This window comes from Lasioglossum baleicum, chromosome 20 (genome assembly GCF_051020765.1).
Source record: "Lasioglossum baleicum chromosome 20, iyLasBale1, whole genome shotgun sequence".
NCBI lineage: Eukaryota > Metazoa > Arthropoda > Insecta > Hymenoptera > Halictidae > Lasioglossum > Lasioglossum baleicum.
The window spans coordinates 5,985,215-6,002,410 of NC_134948.1; the positions used below are offsets into that span (position 1 = coordinate 5,985,215).

General features: G+C 36.9%; 5 protein-coding genes across 10 annotated transcripts; 3 read left to right on the forward strand and 2 right to left on the reverse strand.

Annotated features, from left to right (window-relative positions):
• Positions 1-86: 86 nt before the first annotated feature.
• LOC143218595 (interferon-related developmental regulator 1-like) lies at positions 87-4,278 on the forward strand. The gene is made up of 6 exons (XM_076443873.1): positions 87-363; positions 1,988-2,466; positions 2,542-2,795; positions 2,875-3,118; positions 3,205-3,420; positions 3,505-4,278. The coding sequence occupies exons 1-6, from the start codon at positions 330-332 to the stop codon at positions 3,589-3,591; spliced, it is 1,314 nt and encodes a 437-aa protein (XP_076299988.1). The 5' UTR covers positions 87-329; the 3' UTR covers positions 3,592-4,278.
• LOC143218591 (uncharacterized) lies at positions 224-7,378 on the reverse strand. Of its 5 annotated transcripts, none has more exons than XM_076443861.1 (6): positions 7,020-7,378; positions 6,088-6,818; positions 5,886-6,008; positions 5,651-5,815; positions 5,421-5,585; positions 224-4,836 (listed from the first exon to the last, which is right to left on the reverse strand). In XM_076443861.1, exons 1-6 carry the CDS (start codon positions 7,057-7,059, stop codon positions 4,558-4,560), a joined length of 1,503 nt encoding a protein of 500 aa, XP_076299976.1. In that variant the 5' UTR covers positions 7,060-7,378; the 3' UTR covers positions 224-4,557. The 5 variants fall into 5 exon arrangements, 3 of the variants coding, with proteins under 3 accessions (XP_076299976.1, XP_076299974.1, XP_076299973.1); XM_076443859.1 differs by having other exon boundaries at positions 6,088-6,937; XM_076443858.1 differs by having other exon boundaries at positions 6,088-7,378.
• Positions 7,379-7,978: 600 nt separating this feature from the next.
• Positions 7,979-10,138, reverse strand: LOC143218599 (uncharacterized). The gene is made up of 6 exons (XM_076443877.1): positions 9,826-10,138; positions 9,419-9,604; positions 9,042-9,344; positions 8,694-8,949; positions 8,144-8,341; positions 7,979-8,065 (listed from the first exon to the last, which is right to left on the reverse strand). The coding sequence occupies exons 1-6, from the start codon at positions 9,888-9,890 to the stop codon at positions 8,009-8,011; spliced, it is 1,065 nt and encodes a 354-aa protein (XP_076299992.1). The 5' UTR covers positions 9,891-10,138; the 3' UTR covers positions 7,979-8,008.
• A 645-nt stretch (positions 10,139-10,783) lies between these two features.
• Positions 10,784-12,072, forward strand: LOC143218603 (NADH dehydrogenase [ubiquinone] 1 alpha subcomplex assembly factor 3). Of its 2 annotated transcripts, XM_076443885.1 has the most exons (4): positions 10,784-10,924; positions 11,201-11,284; positions 11,349-11,463; positions 11,604-12,072. In XM_076443885.1, the coding sequence occupies exons 2-4, from the start codon at positions 11,232-11,234 to the stop codon at positions 12,006-12,008; spliced, it is 573 nt and encodes a 190-aa protein (XP_076300000.1). In that variant the 5' UTR covers positions 10,784-10,924; positions 11,201-11,231; the 3' UTR covers positions 12,009-12,072. The 2 variants fall into 2 exon arrangements, with proteins under 2 accessions (XP_076300000.1, XP_076299999.1); XM_076443884.1 differs by lacking the exon at positions 10,784-10,924 and having other exon boundaries at positions 11,094-11,284.
• Positions 12,073-12,183: 111 nt separating this feature from the next.
• Rrp5 (Ribosomal RNA Processing 5) lies at positions 12,184-17,055 on the forward strand. Its single transcript, XM_076443826.1, has 5 exons — positions 12,184-12,317; positions 12,394-12,459; positions 12,523-16,225; positions 16,301-16,466; positions 16,738-17,055. The coding sequence occupies exons 2-5, from the start codon at positions 12,394-12,396 to the stop codon at positions 16,904-16,906; spliced, it is 4,104 nt and encodes a 1,367-aa protein (XP_076299941.1). The 5' UTR covers positions 12,184-12,317; the 3' UTR covers positions 16,907-17,055.
• Positions 17,056-17,196: the final 141 nt, after the last annotated feature.

Below are 17,196 nucleotides of genomic sequence, written 5' to 3' on the forward strand. Positions count from 1 at the left end.
CGAAGATTCTGATTGGTCAATTCGCAGCGACACGATCAACGGGCCGCATGCGCTGTAAACGTTTCAGGGAGTTTCGTCTGGTTTCGTCCGTGTTCGGGTACATTCGCGATTTCGTGGAAGACAGTGCACTTGAGAAAGCCCGTCGAAGGCTGTCTCGACGTGTATGTTTTGAACAGTTCGCACCATGTTAATGAGTTTCTATCAAGTTTTTAATAAAAGTTCATGTGGTGCGTTCAGTATACGAAGGAAAGCTACTAGTGCAAGACATTTACCCTCTTGATCGAGTATTTTCGTTAGTATCAATTGTGCAATAAGGAAGGTGAAGAACGATGCCAGGCAAAGGGGGTAGAAGAGGAAAATCCGGTAAAAACTATTTAATCGTTTTTTACGTTTCCTGTTCGCGTACTTATCGTTCTCGAACGAAATTAACCTTGTAAGCTTGAAATCGAGCACATGGCCCGTTGAATTATCAATCTTCGCGACAAATGAGTCATCCTGTGTGCGTATAAATTTTGCTTATTCTGTCTTACGTCACTGCTAAGTACGTTCGGTCAAACGTAACATTTTCGTTTAAACATCTGCACCGACAAACGATGTTTCGTTTATTCCCTTGGCCAAGAAATCGTCTATCGATTTACCGAGAGTATCTTTAAATATATTAAAGCGAGCCAACGTTGTATCGATACCAGCACCAGTACCACCTACCCCATGTGACTTTCATGCTTTTCTCACATGGATCTCTGGGTTAGACGCAGCAAAGGCGTTCGGGAAAATTCGATATAACGATTATCCATGCTACTTCGGCTGATATTTTCTTATTAGATTGCATTCGAAACAAACCTGATTTTCGATAATCTTGTCCCTTGGCGGACAACAAAGAAATTACAAGGTTTCGTATTACTTTCGTTTCTTTCTCCACGTTGCTCAAACGCAACAAAGGTTAGATGGCTGAATTGTTCTTTTCGCGACAACCAATCGTACGTTTTCTTCTAAATTTAGATTGTGCTGTCTCACATAGCATGAAATCGAAACTTCACCGTTTAATCAATCGTCGAGACAAATATTTAAAAGATTTCTCGTCGCTAGGTTCTCTCGTTTGCAAAAATAATTGTTACTTTCCTGTCACTTAAAACGAACAGAGATGTTTTATGATGCGTTGAACGACGATTAACGTTGCAAACACGTAATTAATATTGTTTCCCTTTCCTCATGAAGTACCAAATTGCAGGATAAAATTGTCGATCAATGGAATTACTATTCTATTCTGTTCGATAATCTCACCTTATATGTACAATAATAGTCACATATGGTACAACTATAGCTGTTTAGACTATGTAATAAGACATTCGTTTTGAACAGCTGTTACCTTTTCCTTTCACTGGATCTACAGATTACGCAAGAGTATTAATTTGTTTGGTATTAGTGCTGTCCGTTTCTATCATGTTTATATTTCGTTAACACTAGGTTTACAGAGCTCTAGAAATAACCATTTCACATTATTTTATAAACATAACAAGAATGTGTCTATCCAAATTTTTGGCCATTCTTTCTATACCCAAAGAAATAAATTTGATACATAATTCCTCAGGAAAGCATCTTTACAAACTTAATAATCGCAAATTAAGAATATTAGAACCTGTCATTTTGACGGGTCCTGTAAACCTACTGTTAAGGGGTAGCGTTTCCAGTTCTCGATAATACAAAGATGGGCTTTTTCAGTAGTCAAAAGGACTAGATGAAAGTAAACTTAAAAGCACTATTTTTACATTTACGAGCTGTAATTTGCAGCTTTATGAAAATAGCTACACACTTCAGCAGCTTTATTACATTCTGAATAATGTAAATTATGCTGCCGAATAATGCAAATTATGCCTTGTATGCGTAAAAATAGGACTTTTGAGTTTACTCCATCTTTGAAAAGATTTTTTTATTGGAAAAATATGTACATATCGCAAGAAGTCTGTCAAACAAAATGTTTCTTAAATAGGTCACAGCGGAAAAAGAGCTGAACTAACATCCGATGAAGATTCAGTTAACAACGATGCGTGCAGCGTTACCAGCAGTCAATCCGATAATCGTAGCATGTTGGACGATGTGAACGATAACGAAGTGGATGAGTTTACCCAGCAAGAAGCGTTCGAAGAAAAACTAAAAGAAGCGATAGATGGTTTAACTCAACGAAGCGCGAAGGGCAGAACAGTTTGCTTCAGCGGACTAGAGAAGATATTTGCCCTGAAATATGTTCCGGACTTTGTGGAAGACAGAAAAATGACTATCACCGATTCCATAGAACGAGGTCTGAAGAAGGGTCGTGGGGAAGAGCAGTCGACAGCAGCCAGATTGAGTACTTTGCTTTGCGTTCAATTGGGAGCATTTGAAAGCGCGGAAACGGTATGCAGAGATCTGAAAAGTACTTTGATTTTCATAATTAACGATACATCTGCGTCGACTCAAGCTCGCTCCGAGGTAAATAATAATTCTTGAATGGTAATTCTTGATACGAATTGAAAAAAAATCTTCAACGATTCTCCTGTTTTACAGTGTTGTTGGGCTTTGAGTATGAATCATTTCTTATCGAGCGACGATGCTGCGGACACTTTCGAAATTGTACAATTACTGTCTGGTATTTTCGCTGGTTCCTATTTGAAGGGAAATGGAGCTGTACCGATCATTTCTACGGAAATGGCGGCATTGCATGCGGCAGCTATTTCTGCGTGGACTCTTCTGTTAACAATTATGTCTCCAGCCGACGTGTATAATTTTGTTGCGAGCAATAGGTCCAACAGTTACATGCCGTACGTACTTAATTTTATATACTTAAATACATGTGGAAATGTCAGTACGGAACAGTAACCAGAATCATGTGTATTTTAGATCTTTGAACAGATTGCGCGAATTATTGGATTCACCGCATTTGGATGTAAGGTTATCGGCTGGAGAAGCTCTTGCTGTGATATTTGAACTTGGTAGAGGCTTCTGCTGTGATTATGAACAAAATTGGTCATTGGATTTAATCGAAGTATTGAAAGATTTAGCAACAGACTCTAACAAGTACAGAGCAAAAAAGGATCGTAAACAACAAAGAGCCAATTTTAGAGACATACTTCGTTATATAGAAGTAAGATAGAAAATAGCTAGAGAAATGAATTACATTCGATCGCTTACCACGTTAATATTAATCATTATCGTTTTACCGATTATCAGGAAGACACAGTATCAGAAATGCACGTAAAATTCGGCCAAGAAGTTCTATATTTAGAAGGATGGTGTGCACGAACTCAGTATAATTCATGCTGTAGATTATTAGGCCCAGGTATTAATATTCATCTTGCAGAAAATCAACTGTTACGCGAAATTTTCCATCTTGGTAATAAAGTTTTACCTGTTAAATTGAATCAAAAAACTACCAAATTGGAGAGGGTAAGTCCATGTTCCATAACAATACGTGATTAACTTTCACACATACTTTACGATGCTAATGATATATCGAAATTACATTTACAGACATTAATGAATGCAGCTGCATTTAAGGCTCGCACTATTTTACGCAATAAGAACAGAGATAAACGATCAGCAGCCTTGGCACCGTAATTCTTCAACTTTCTGCTTTTATACATTAGATAATTTGATTTAGGATAATGAAAAGTCGAATATACTTTTTAATTTATTATAACCACCGTTTGGTAATAAGAGAATCCATTAAATTGTGTTGGGTTTACCGCAACCAACTAGAAAAATTGTAAATAGAGATAATCATGAACAAAAAGATAATACATGAATTTCGTTTGTTGCGATGCAATTAAAAATTAGTTTTAGCCTGTTTTTTGTTAGTTGAAAACAATGCTATCATCCGATGTCATTTTGTGTTACTTACGTTTTGTATATACGAAACTGAAATGTATTGTATGTACATACTTACAACTAAATACTTGGTACAGTAACAAATTATTGTTTTCTATATACATATACATATAGTAGTAGTAAAATGATTAATATCAATGATTTTGTAAAGTTTTAACGAAGCGCAAACGTGTATGTTTACGACGCAGGAAATTGTTAACTTTACTTGCTTGTTTTATTTCAGATAAGCAACATTTTTTTTTTATTTGAAATGTACGTAAAATCATATGCTACATTTGATTGTATTAATTCGATGTAATCTCTGAGTAAGTTGTTTCATTGGAAATCTATAATGGCATTGTACATAATTACATAAGTTATGACATAGCATAGGATTCCTCATTTTATTACATAATAAAATACAGTGAAATACTTGCATTTCTTGTACTTTTATTATATAACAATCCACATGTACTTGTAAATAACTCAGTTCCCATATATATTTATATATTTAGATCACAGCTGGGTCAAATGGGTGTAAATTATTACAGTAATTGTATCGAATAACTATGCACACAATATCATTTATATCCATGTACTGTATAGAGGCACACAGTTGTTTATACTTGTATGTGTTTATGTATTTGTGTGTATATTATATATATGTAAAAAGGGGTCCGCGATGCTGATAAAGTTTGATGTAAAGCGAAAAGCTTACTACACATGTAATTTCAACGTTTGATTCTTAAATTCCTTTTCGGATAGCATGTGCCACCTGTAATTCAATATTCTCGAGACCGCTCTTTCTGTAGTCTCGTAGTTGCGACTATTCGTTTTAATCCATTTGTAATGTGCCGAGGACCAGTTCGTTACTCTCAGCCAATCCCTGTCGCATCTTTTCAACACTGCGTTTCGTCGAACATACAAGCAGCGCAAGGCCTTAGCGGTGACGACGATTTCTAGAATCGTGGCTGTTGATATCTTATCACGGATCATCTGTAGAAAAAATATTTTTCCAGTGTGAAACTCGATCTAACGATTATTCGCATTTCAACTACTGCAAACATCTCTCCACAATTCGGTAGTTAGTTCTACATTTGTATATCGCAATCGCGTTAACCATGATAAGAGAGAAAGTACAAAACATATCAGGGATATTTGGCTTTGTTAGTCTGACATCGATAATTCAATCCTCAGCCAAGTTATTAAATGTGTCATGGTGAAGTATTCGCCTCCCACTGACTGGCTTCCAAGTCATTGATACAATAATCGGTCTCTATATAAATCTGTTGCCTTGTATACTATTCACAGATCGTCGATATTGCCACACAACATATGTACATAAATAGATCTCTAAAAGGTTCGAGATGCCCTTTTCACATTTTCTACATGTACTTATTTTCAAAAGAATGGGTTACAGTTTAGTTAGATGGAACTTACGCAAACACCGACAAAGCCTTTTGTACAAGAAGAATCTGAACGCATGCCGTCACACCGTGAAAAGGTTGTTAGGATCATAGCATTTTAGGAAAGCTGTCATATAGATTATATTGGAAGTTTGTTCAAACACAAAATGCTACCAGTGTGTGAAGATTTGGACACATTCTGCAAAATTGCACCAATGCTTCGTCCAATCTTTGTGCAAAGTTCCTATGTAAAAAGTATCTTGTCAATCCCTTGAACGCGTATACTTCTATCGTTCTTTCGAAAAATGTTCCATGAGTTAAAATAGTGGCGGATGAAATCTGTAATATCGATTAAACTATTAAACGACGAACAAATAGTATTATACGCAATCGTATACACTGACCTGTGTATTCGGATTGTCCAGAACAATACTATGACATGGAATAGCTCCGTGTTCTAACAAATCGATAGGCAAAAGTATATCGGTAGGTTTGAAACTTTCCACTTCAAAATGAACTTTGAGATAGGGATTGTTCTTTCTCATTTTTATCCAACATGCTCTCTTAGGCTGAATCAAAGAAGGTTTGAAAATCAAATTTCAGAAAGCACATTCTAAGCTAATGGAATACAGCAATTACCAATCGCATTGTGGTATCCTTCGGGCTATATCGATTTTGAACAATATGAAGATGTTCCAATTTAGTGTAGCCGATTAAGTCTATCACATCCTCATGAAGATTTTGTGGACTGATGATCAACACCTTTGCAAGCCAAGTGAATACTTCAATTTAAAGAGTTCACATCTATTTTACCAAAAAGATAATTGAATTCAGAACTTACATTCAGATTAAGGAATACTCCCACATGAAGAAGGGGGCAATAATACCTTGTGGTATTGATCAGTACCAATTTGGATAATGTTTGCGTACAATTGGCGCAAATATCATCCATTAAGTGTAGAGCTTCTTTACTATCCAGCATAAGATCTATTAATTCTAAACACCGTATGTTACATAAATTGCGCATAAGTCTTTTCAGTTCCTCTAATAATTTCCCACCGGTTCCGAAGAGCCTAACATGATCGTGATCATCTCTGTTCGCCATGTTACAAGGAAATGTGAATTTCAGTCGTCTAATGTATGTACCAACTCCTGCCACTGATGTATTATCGGATCCTTGTCTTTCGGTATACCAAGATACCATATTCATAAACTCGAAAAGATTATAAAAATTCAACATTGGTTCGAAGACCAATGTTCGAAAATTTCGTCCAACTTTATTCAAACATGCAGAGGTTCTCATGTGATCCAGGACATACTGCCAACCGCTGTAATAATTAAACTTGCCCCGAGTAAGCGTGGTATCCTCCAAAGTGAAAGTGGACCAAACATTTTGTAATTTAAATGCACGATACCACGATTTGCACACCAACGATGCATAATAACGTTCACGAATAGTTAAATAGGAGAAAATTTCCTCTAGGAGTATATCAGGAGTTTGATCCCACTGGCTATATACTCTCGTTTCTTTATCTTCCTCGGTTTCTTCGTCGTCGAGGTCTACGTACAACGCTACATGAGAAGTTTCTATTAAAACACAACGATATAGGATACTTGTTCGAAACATATACCGTTCTCTAACGTAGTGTAGTCTTTGACCGGTATGTACGCCGGTAACGCATGAAATGTAACTACAGAAAAAAACGCGTATCTAAAATTCTTATTATTTCTGACACTTATCGTTTTCTAACCTATAACGGTGAACCTGCTTACCTCTGTCCTCGTTGTCGAACTTCCAACAGCCCTTACTCATTTTCGTAGCGAACTGTCGCCGATATCTTGTCAATATACAATAACTGTGCGCCCGTGATTAAGTATTTTCTATGCGATATTTCTAAAAATACATTAAAATAGGAAGGGGACGTCGCAACTGATCGAACAACTCCATGATGCAGCCCGCAACGGGATATTCTTAGATCTTAGATTCAATTTGCCGCCGTGAACTTTTATATTTTCGTGCCGGCGAATTTCTGATGCTATTTGAATCAGCCAATCAAATGTCATCAATAATGATCACAGATTACGAGAAACACCGACCTGTGCCAATGAGTATACGGATCCTTTGATGCATATGGTTGTATAGGCACGCGGGAAATTTAAATCGACTGGAAATATATGCTTAGAAGTATGGTGGAAGTATTTATGTTAATTTCACAAGATCGAAAAGTTAAAAAACGAAGAAATATAATATGTAAAATGAATCACTACAGAAAATGTATTTCAATTTTTTTTGTAATTATTACTAGACAGCGGATGTTTATACATTTATGACAAAAATGAATAGGTGTAATTAAAAAAAAATGTAAAAAAAAGAAAAACTTCCACTTCACTCCACCTTGTAGCAATGAAGGAACAAAATTTTTATTTTGCATAAACATCCACTGTCTAATTATTACAAATATGTTAGAAATAAATGATCACAGCATAGATTGAAAACATTACTTACTTATAATGTAATTTTGCTTATAATAATTTAAAGATACTACAAATATATATTATAAAATATACAGGTTGTCTCTCCCAAAACTCCTGCAGAACCCGGAAATGGGAGGTTCCTGAGGACATTTGAAGCGACATTTTTCTCTGCAAAAATTGCTTTGTTTAGGAGTTATTAACGAAAAACACGAACCAATCAGCATAATATTTGCATAAATATCTTAATAATACGAAACTGTTCTCCTTCGTTTCAATTAGAATAAGCTCTATTCGTTATTTGGTGTTCTTCGTCGTGGTCCGTCGCGAACCATCACTGGCTTGTCCTGCAACGAAATGTTCGTTCGATTGAATATTTTACAATGTAAAAAATATTGAAGCTTTGGTGTGATCTTTTTACTAACGTTGTCTTCGCTTTCTATCAACTCCTCGATCTCCTCATTTTTATCAGGTTCGTCCACCGATTTCTCAGTTTCGTCCTCCTCCGTCTCAAGTTTTACCTCAGGTTCAAACATTTCAATCTCATCGTCTTCCTGTTGCGAAGTCGCTTCCTCATTTGTTAGCAGAGGTGGATTATCTTCATCTTTCAAGTCGCACTTATCCTACGAAACGAACTAGTCAGTTTTGTACTTACTCCATAATTCGATTACTTTTTCCATTGCATGCTCTGCATCGAATAACATAAACGTCTGCGAGCAATGGAAAAGTGTGTATAGTTCTCGTTTTCTGCTCTCTAGTGCGAGAAGTAGATACTTTATGCACCGAGTGTGTAAAGTAGTTACTTCATGCACTACTAAATTGTGAGATGCTCAAAACGCCTTCTTCACGCACTAGTTCGGTAATATACTATTTTATCTGCAGAGACCTTGCTCTCAAATATTCGTAGACATTAGAATAAATATAAATTGTATACAACATTTTTAGTATTATGATTACTTTCTATAATTCACTCACTTCTAATTCCATAGATCCTTCTGTTAATCCATTTTCCTTGAAATGGTCCAACAATAACTGTAAACTTCTCACTTTCTTAATTAGTCGCCTTACCTTTTGGTTTAATACTTTTTGTTTTTTCTTATGGTTATTAAGGTGATCATTGACAGTTGTATAAGCAATATCAGAAGTGAAGTCCTCTCTTGTTAAATCTCCTAAGTAACGTGGATTATAAACACGCTTTACTGACATTAGAGATTGAGTATCGCTACTTTGTCTGAAAAAAATTAATTTTTTAAAACAGTCATCACTTATTAAGATATGCATAGTATTGTACATACGATATTTAAGTATCATATATTTAACTACCTTTTTAATGATAATTTTTTCAATATTGTTAAATCTTGTTGGTTTTCCAATGTGATATCATCATCAGAATTCTTATTTGATTTTTTGGCGACCAAGACATTTTGTTGCTTGACCTTATTAATTTCTTTATCAGAAAGTGTATTGAATTGAGATTCATGGGATTCATCCCCTTTCATACTTTCATAATTATGAGAATCGATGCTTAGATTAGTTTCTGATATCAATGACTGATCTACTTGAGGAATGGATACATTATTATTATCCGAGTTATTAGGCTTCATGGTCTGTCTTTGAACACTTTCACTACAAAAGTATCGAACAGGTTTAATATCAAAATAGAATATTATAAGCACTATTTATAGTATATATAGAAATACCTGTCAGAATGACCATGTTTCATTGGAACAGCTTTACACGATAAAAATCTTTTTACATTATCTCCAATAACTTTATAAAAAAAATCTCCTTCAACAAAATGATTGCTGCATACTCTACTGTTTTTGTGTACTTCTCGACCTATGACCGCTAACCATTTCAACTTTATCTCTTCCCTTTTAGGAATACTAAACATTAGAACAAAACAGTTTTACATTAATATTAACAGATAAATTAGTACAATAATCATACTACATGAATATAGTATAAAATAGCAAAAAGGATAAAACAAATTTTGTAAACATAGTATTTATAAGATAGCAAAAGGATAAAACAAATTTTGAAAACATAACCTATTATGAATGTAAAAGCTATTTACAAACAATATTATGTCTTTTGTTTTACTTACTTATGAAAAGAAACATCAGGAACAATTCCCCATTCAAGTTTGCAAATACAGCACGAATGTACCATTTCTAAAATAAAGAATACACTGAATACACTTTGTCCTTTGTCCCACGAGAGTCCGGACTCGTTTCGCGCAGCTTGGAAGATAATGGGGGCGCAGCGAGCCTATCATCTCTCATTCCACTACCCACTTCCCACTTTCTTGAACCAATTAGAGCGAAGATGCGCAGCGACGAACGAAGACTGGTCCAGACTGGTCTTTACGCGAGTCCGGACTCTCGTGGTACAAACATAGACTTATAGATGCTTATAGAGATAGACTGCGCGGCACTGATAAGTGCTGCGCGGCCTGTACCAGCCTGTACGAAGCAATATATCCAGCTGTATCCAACTTGATCCAACTATATCCATGGTATTTACGAGTGGTACGAAGCGTTGAAGCCTGCCATGGCGGCTGGTTGTATATTTATCTCACTCGCACACCGATAGTTGGTGGGGGCGCAGCGAGCCAGTCAACTCTCACTTCCTACGCACTCCCCACGTTCATTGGTCAATTAGAAAGAGAGCGCCTTACGACCACAACAGGTTCTCTCTCTGTCATTCTTTATATCCCGACCTATCCCAGGGTGCGTTCCGTTTCACGCTTCAACGCATGAATCGCTTAGAATTCCCTAGATCCCCACCACTTCTCGCGCATCAGCTACCACAGCTCTGAAGTGAAGTGTTTGATGCGAAGTTAGTAGCGCTAAATTTGAAAGCAGTTTTTGTCAAGCGATTAAAACAAAATGGACAATATTACTGCTACGGAATTACGTGAGGAAATTGAACACCCCAACCCCAACAAGTCATTCACGTGGCCTGATGGGGCAGTACTTCTACTAGTAGATCTATATAGAGAAAAGGAAGCCGAATTTAAAAACGGCTTGAAGAGGAACAACGTAATTTGGAAGGAGATTGCAGCCCAACTGCAGCAATGTAATTATGCTGTAAATGGGCTGCAATGTTCGACAAAATTTGCCGGTCTACGTCGCACATACAAAAATATAAAAGACCAAAACAATAAAAGCGGCAACGCGTATAGCAGTTGGGCCTTTTATTCTGTAAGTATATGCTTATGTGTATAATACGTAAAAATGTAAATCTCTACAAGTCTGATTCCGGAGCTATATTCTCTGCATGTATTATGCACACTGATACCACTGATACTTATCAGTGACTGTAATATGTATGTATTTAGTACTTCATGAGCCGACTTTTAGACGCATGCGTACTATTATGCGCATGCGTACGTAATCGTACTATTTGGTACTATTGCGTACAGGAAATATTTTCTTCTGCTTTTTCATGTTTTACCAATGAAGTTTACAATTTTTTAGCATTTAAATATTAATTAAATAAGTCAAGACAATGACCTCGAACAGAAATGTATTAGCTGTGACGCGACTACTGCAAAATTTCAGGTGAGTAGTCAAAATGTGTGCACCTTTCTATTGATAAACGATTAGAAAATTTCATTGTTTACAGGCAGTTGCATTGTTCGCACGTGAAAAATCGAGCATACGAAGGGCCTGGTAGAACAACGGCTACGATTCTTAACAGTGAATTTACCTCTAAAATTTTAATAAACAAATGTTCACCGGTACGTAATCCCGAAGGTTGTTTATGTTTACTTTATTGAGAATCTAATGGAATCCTTGATATAGTAAGCGAATTTCTGTCTGAATCTATTTTGTCTAAGCCTGTATTGTCTCTGTCTACCTGGAATTGTATGTTTTACAGATGGGATTTGTATTCAACAATAATTCTAGATTGATTGGTCCTCTCGCACTTTTCCCAAAAACTGTGTTGTGCTGGGATATTGGGTCTGGAAAGGATATCAATGAACAAACGTTATCCTTATTTCTTATCATCGAACCGAAACTAGATATATTAATTTTAGGTCTGGAAAAGAATTACGAGTACCAGAAAGTTCAAGAAATGAAAAAAATACTAATAGACAGAGGCATTAAAGTGGAAATACTTCCTGTAGATCAAGCATGCGGTATCTATAATTTCTTATGTGAAGAGGGTAGATATGTTGCAGCAGGTTTAATACCACCGTTACCAGAAGAAACCTACCAAATGAAATTGCTCAAAGAGAGTATACAAAAAATTAGTAAAGAAAGAGCAATGTTAAAAGAATGAATTGTAAATATGACTCTACTGTATATACAAATACTAAGAAATAAATAATATTAATTTATCGTGACACTGTGTGTGTGTGTGTGTATTTGCAATTGAAATAAATAATATTTATCCTAAACGTAATCTGTTTTATCATTCGAAAGAGTGGTAAGTGTAAATAATTACTGAACTAGTCGCGCACGCGCGTATGGCGCTGACGAATCCTCATATAACCTAACACATAATAGTAAATGTGACACAGGGAACATGTGCGAATGTGACACGTTTTGAAATCATTTTGTGTTTTAAACTGTTCTCTAAACTGCGAAGGTAAATTTTCTATAAAATTTAAATAATCATGATTAATGTTCTTCCACATCTTCTGAAATATTAAATATATTTTTAGATGACGTTAAAGAGCTTTCCAAGAGGAGGGAAGAAACTGCAAGAGAAAAAGCCGATAACGAATTTAGTGAGTGAAATTATTTAACTGCAAGTTTAATTGTTTATTAATATATTACTTTTATTTCAACAGCTAGGAAAGAAACATGACAAAGTCAATAAAAAGAAACGCGAGAGAGGAAACACAAAAAAAGACGAAGCAGAGGAACCCAATTTTGTGGCGAATACAGCAGAACGTTTATCATACGCTACGATATGCGAAGGATTAGTAGTACTGGGATGCATTTGCGAAGTAACGGAGTACGATCTGATCGTATCCCTACCTGGTGGACTGTTGGGTCAAGTTCGAGTTACAGACATTAGCGAATCTTACACGAATTTATTGGAAAAGCTAATAAAAAATAAGGACGATCTACCAAGCGAATTCAAGCAACTACCTGAACTCTATTCTCGTGGAGATCAAGTTGTGTGTTACGTAAAGAACATACAGCCTCAGGAAAAATGGCAAATTATGCTATCCCTTGATCCTAAATTGATAAATCATAATTGGAATGTAGACTACCTGAGCAACGGTTCAAAAATAACATGTACCGTTAGTAGCATAGAGGATCACGGTTACGTTGTGGACACAGGCTTAACGAATGCGAGAGGATTCATACCAACGAAAGATCATGTTAACGATAAGTATTCGTTTCCAGGTAGGCAGCTCCTGTGTCACGTAAAAGAAATTAAGACAAACGAGAATATGTCAACTATAAAGTTGTCTTCGAAACTGGGGCTAGTTCAAGCAGTAAGCAATATCGAAATCAAATCGTTGGACAGCTTGAGTCCGGGAACTAACTGCAATTTGCAGATAAAGAAGGTACTTTCCAATGGATTACACGTTTCCTTCGGCAATAATTATACAGGCTATATAAATCAACTGTATTTGAATGAACCTTTGTCCAAATATTCGAAGGGAACAAAAATTACTAGCAAATTGCTTTATGTTTTACCAACCCTGAAATTTGGATACTTCAGTTTATTGTCGAATAAACCTAAAGATGATTCTATAAAGCCAGGAAGTACAATAGAAGAAGCTACAGTTTTATTTAGGGAGTCTGGAGGAATCGTGTTGCAGTTAACGAAGAGTGGAATCCGAGGATTTATACCTTTGAAAAGGACAAACGTGAACTTTGACAAAATTATTGAAAAATTTACACCTAGTAGTACACATAAGTGTAGAGTCTTATCGTATTGCTGGTTGGATGGAATTTACGTTTGTACAATGCAACATTCGTTGATGCGAGAAAGATACTTCTCGCTTTTCGATTTGAAACCAGGCGATTTGGCTAAAGTCAAGATCACAAATATCAATACAGAAAATGGTTTCATTAATGTTCAAGCTGGTAAACTGCATGGTCATGTTGCGTCGGAGCATATATCGGATGCTGGAATAAGCGCACTGAAAAAATTGAAAGTCGATCAAGAAGTAGAAGCGAGGGTATTAGCTGTTGACAATGGACGAAACAAAGTATACTTTACTTTGAAGAAATCGCTCTTATCGAGCGACCTGCCTGTTTTATGCGATATTCAAACAACGAATCCAGGATCCAAACACCATGGCACTGTAATCCAAATAAATAAGAATGGTATATTGGTGAAATTTTTTGGCGATGTTAAAGGTTGGATTCCGCAGTCTGCATTGAATAAAGGAGCATCCACCGAAAACTGGAATTATTCCATTGGCCAAACAATTATGGTGAAGATCGAATCCGTTGATAAAAATTTGGGGAGGATACTGTTATCTATAGCAACCAAGGATAAAGCTATAGAAGAAACTGGGTTTGTTATTGGAGAACGTGTGGAAGGAACAATTACAGAGTCGTCTAAGGAAGGTGTATATTTGAGGATAAGTAAAAACAATGGACAAACTGTTAGCACAGGATTTTTACCCGCAGGACATATGTCGCCGTGCATAGAAGTCGCTGCTATGCAGGCATTAAAATGTATTCCTGGAGATACTCTTTCTGCCCTAGTGTTTGCTACAGCACCTAGTCTGATTTTGTCCAGAACTTTCTTGCCAGAAGAGGAATACAGAGAGTTTAGCCAATTGAAAGTAGGCGATAGTATACCTTGTTCGGTCAGAGACATAGAGCCGGATGGTGTGAGAGTTCTGTTACCTGTCACAGGATGTTCATCGCCGTTCTCGTATGTCTCTTACAGCAATGTTAGTCATTTTCAGGTTTTATACAAGCATCAAATTCTATTTGCAAAAATCATTTCCATTAATAAACAAAACAAACAATTGTTTTTATCGTTAACACTGAAGAGAATTATCGACGGGTTAACTGATCCTACGAGTAGAATGATGATAGCAGTGGATACGTTAAACTTACACCTGAACAAATTAGCAGAATTAACAAAAAATTCTTATTACGAAAGCAGGCCAATCTCATCGGTCGCTTTAGGGCAAAAAGTAACGGGAAAGGTTGAACAAACTACGGACAGCGGTGTTGTAGTTCAATTGGAAAACAATTTATTGGGAATAATACGAAAAGAGCATTGTTTTCGGATTCCAAAGGTGGGAGATACGATTTCTGGAACAATTATATGGAAAGATTATGTGCTCGAAGTTGTTGAAATGACAATGGTACGTGCTATAATGAAAGGTATAAACGAGAAACAAAATACATGCCTACAGATTCCCGAAGGAAAAGTGATCCGCGGTAAAATTTTAATGGTAACAGATTGGTTTCTTATAATCCTCTTAAAGGGTCATGGTAAAGGCTCCTTGGCGGCAATGCCCGTTCGACGACACATCAATGATATAAAACCGGACCTCTCGCCCTACGTTGTTCACGCAAAAATCAGGTGTTACGCGATATTACATTCCGGTGAATCCGATATTGTACCTATTTGCATGGTGAAATCTGCATTCGAATCGAAATACATTACAGATACGAAACCGAGCAACGCTACCTTAAAGAGAAAGAAAGAGCCAAAGCAGGATAAAGAAAGACCTGCTAAAAAGATAAAGACCGAAGAAATTCAGCCGAAAGTTGAATGCTCGACGGAAGATTCGAATAGAGAAGCTTTAAGTGAACAGCAAATTCGAAAGGAAAAGAAAAGAAAATTGAACGAAGTTAAGAAAGAGGAGCCTAAAAAACCAACGATACCAGAATGTGGTTTCTTCTGGGACGAGAAACCAGATATGAGCCTTCTTGAAAACAAAGAATCGTCCAGTGACACGGAGGATGAAGCGGAGCAACAACCAAAGCGTAAGAATAAAAAGTTAAACGCTAGCGAACGCAGAGAACAAGAGAGACAAAAGGAGCGTGAAATTCGTCAAAGGGAAGAAGCAAATGCCAGTAATCAGTTACCGAACTCTGTTGATCAATTCGATAGATTGGTGCTAGCAAGCCCGGACAGTTCCATAATCTGGTTACAATACATGGCGTATCATCTTCAGACAACAGAGATTGAGAAAGCAAGAGCAGTCGCCAGAAGAGCCGTGAAAACGATCAGTTTCCGAGAGGAGAACGAAAGATTAAACGTGTGGAACGCTTGGCTGAATTTCGAATCGAAATTCGGAACTTCGGAATCGTTGAACGACGTTTTCCAGGAGGCAGTGCGAATTAACGATGCGTTAAAAGTGTACACTCACATGTTAACTGTACACTTTGAAGCTGATAGACAGGCTGAATTAGAAAAACTAATCAATACTATGCTTGGTAAGTTCAAGCACGATCCTCAAGTGTGGATCGACTGTGGCACGGTATTGTTAAAAATGGGTTTGAAGGAAAAATCAAGACATATTATGCAAAGAGCATTGCAATCTTTGCCACCGTTGGAACGTGAGTATGTGTGGACGAGGAGTACGATACAGTGAAATAAACGGTTCTATTGTAAGTCTGATTTTTTATGTGCAGATGTCAACTTGATGACGAAGTTCGCCTTTCTGGAGAACAAATTTGGAGATAAACAAAGGTCTCAGACGTTGTTCCAGCAAATCTTGTGCTCTTATCCTAAACGCGTCGACATATGGTCGTGTTACGTGGACTCGTTGACCAAATCCAACGATGTCGATATTGCGAGGTAAACGATGCTTTCAATTAAATCCATTCGCAATCTATGTGCAGTAATCCTGCGATCTGAGCCGATTTTCAGTTCTGTGCTGTGACAGAGATCGCGACGTATCATATTTGGTATCATTTTCATTAGAAAAATGCCACGAATATGTTGGCGCAAGTTCCATAAAAAAATAATTAAAAATAAAGAAGTTTTGGAGTAGGCGAATTGGCTTAGATCGCGGGATTCCTGTATAACGTGGCGGAACATTTTGACAAGACGATTTTCGTGAACGCAGGGAAGTACTGGAGCGAGCGGTTGTTCAGACGTTGCCACCGAGGAAGATGAAGACTCTATTCAAGAAGTTCATCAGTTTCGAGGAGCAGTATGGCACGCAGCAGGATGTTGAGCACGTTCAACAAATGGCTGCCGAATATGTAGAGAAACAATGTAACAAAGATTCGTAATCATTGTAAATTGTAGCGTGTACTAAATAAATTGTTTCTAATTATGTACCTGTAAATGATTACTGAAAGAATAAATTTCGACGACACGCAACTGGTTCGATACATACTGTTGATACCAGCTTTGAATTGAATTTTCCGCGGCAACAGTTTGGCGGGCGACGCCGAGTGATTGTCAATTCGAAAGGCGCGCGCAGTGGCTGCGCAGATGACAGTACCGATAAGTCGCGCCGCGGCTCCACTCTACCACCAGGGGGATCCGAAAACGGCATTTTGATCTGCGCTAGCGCAGA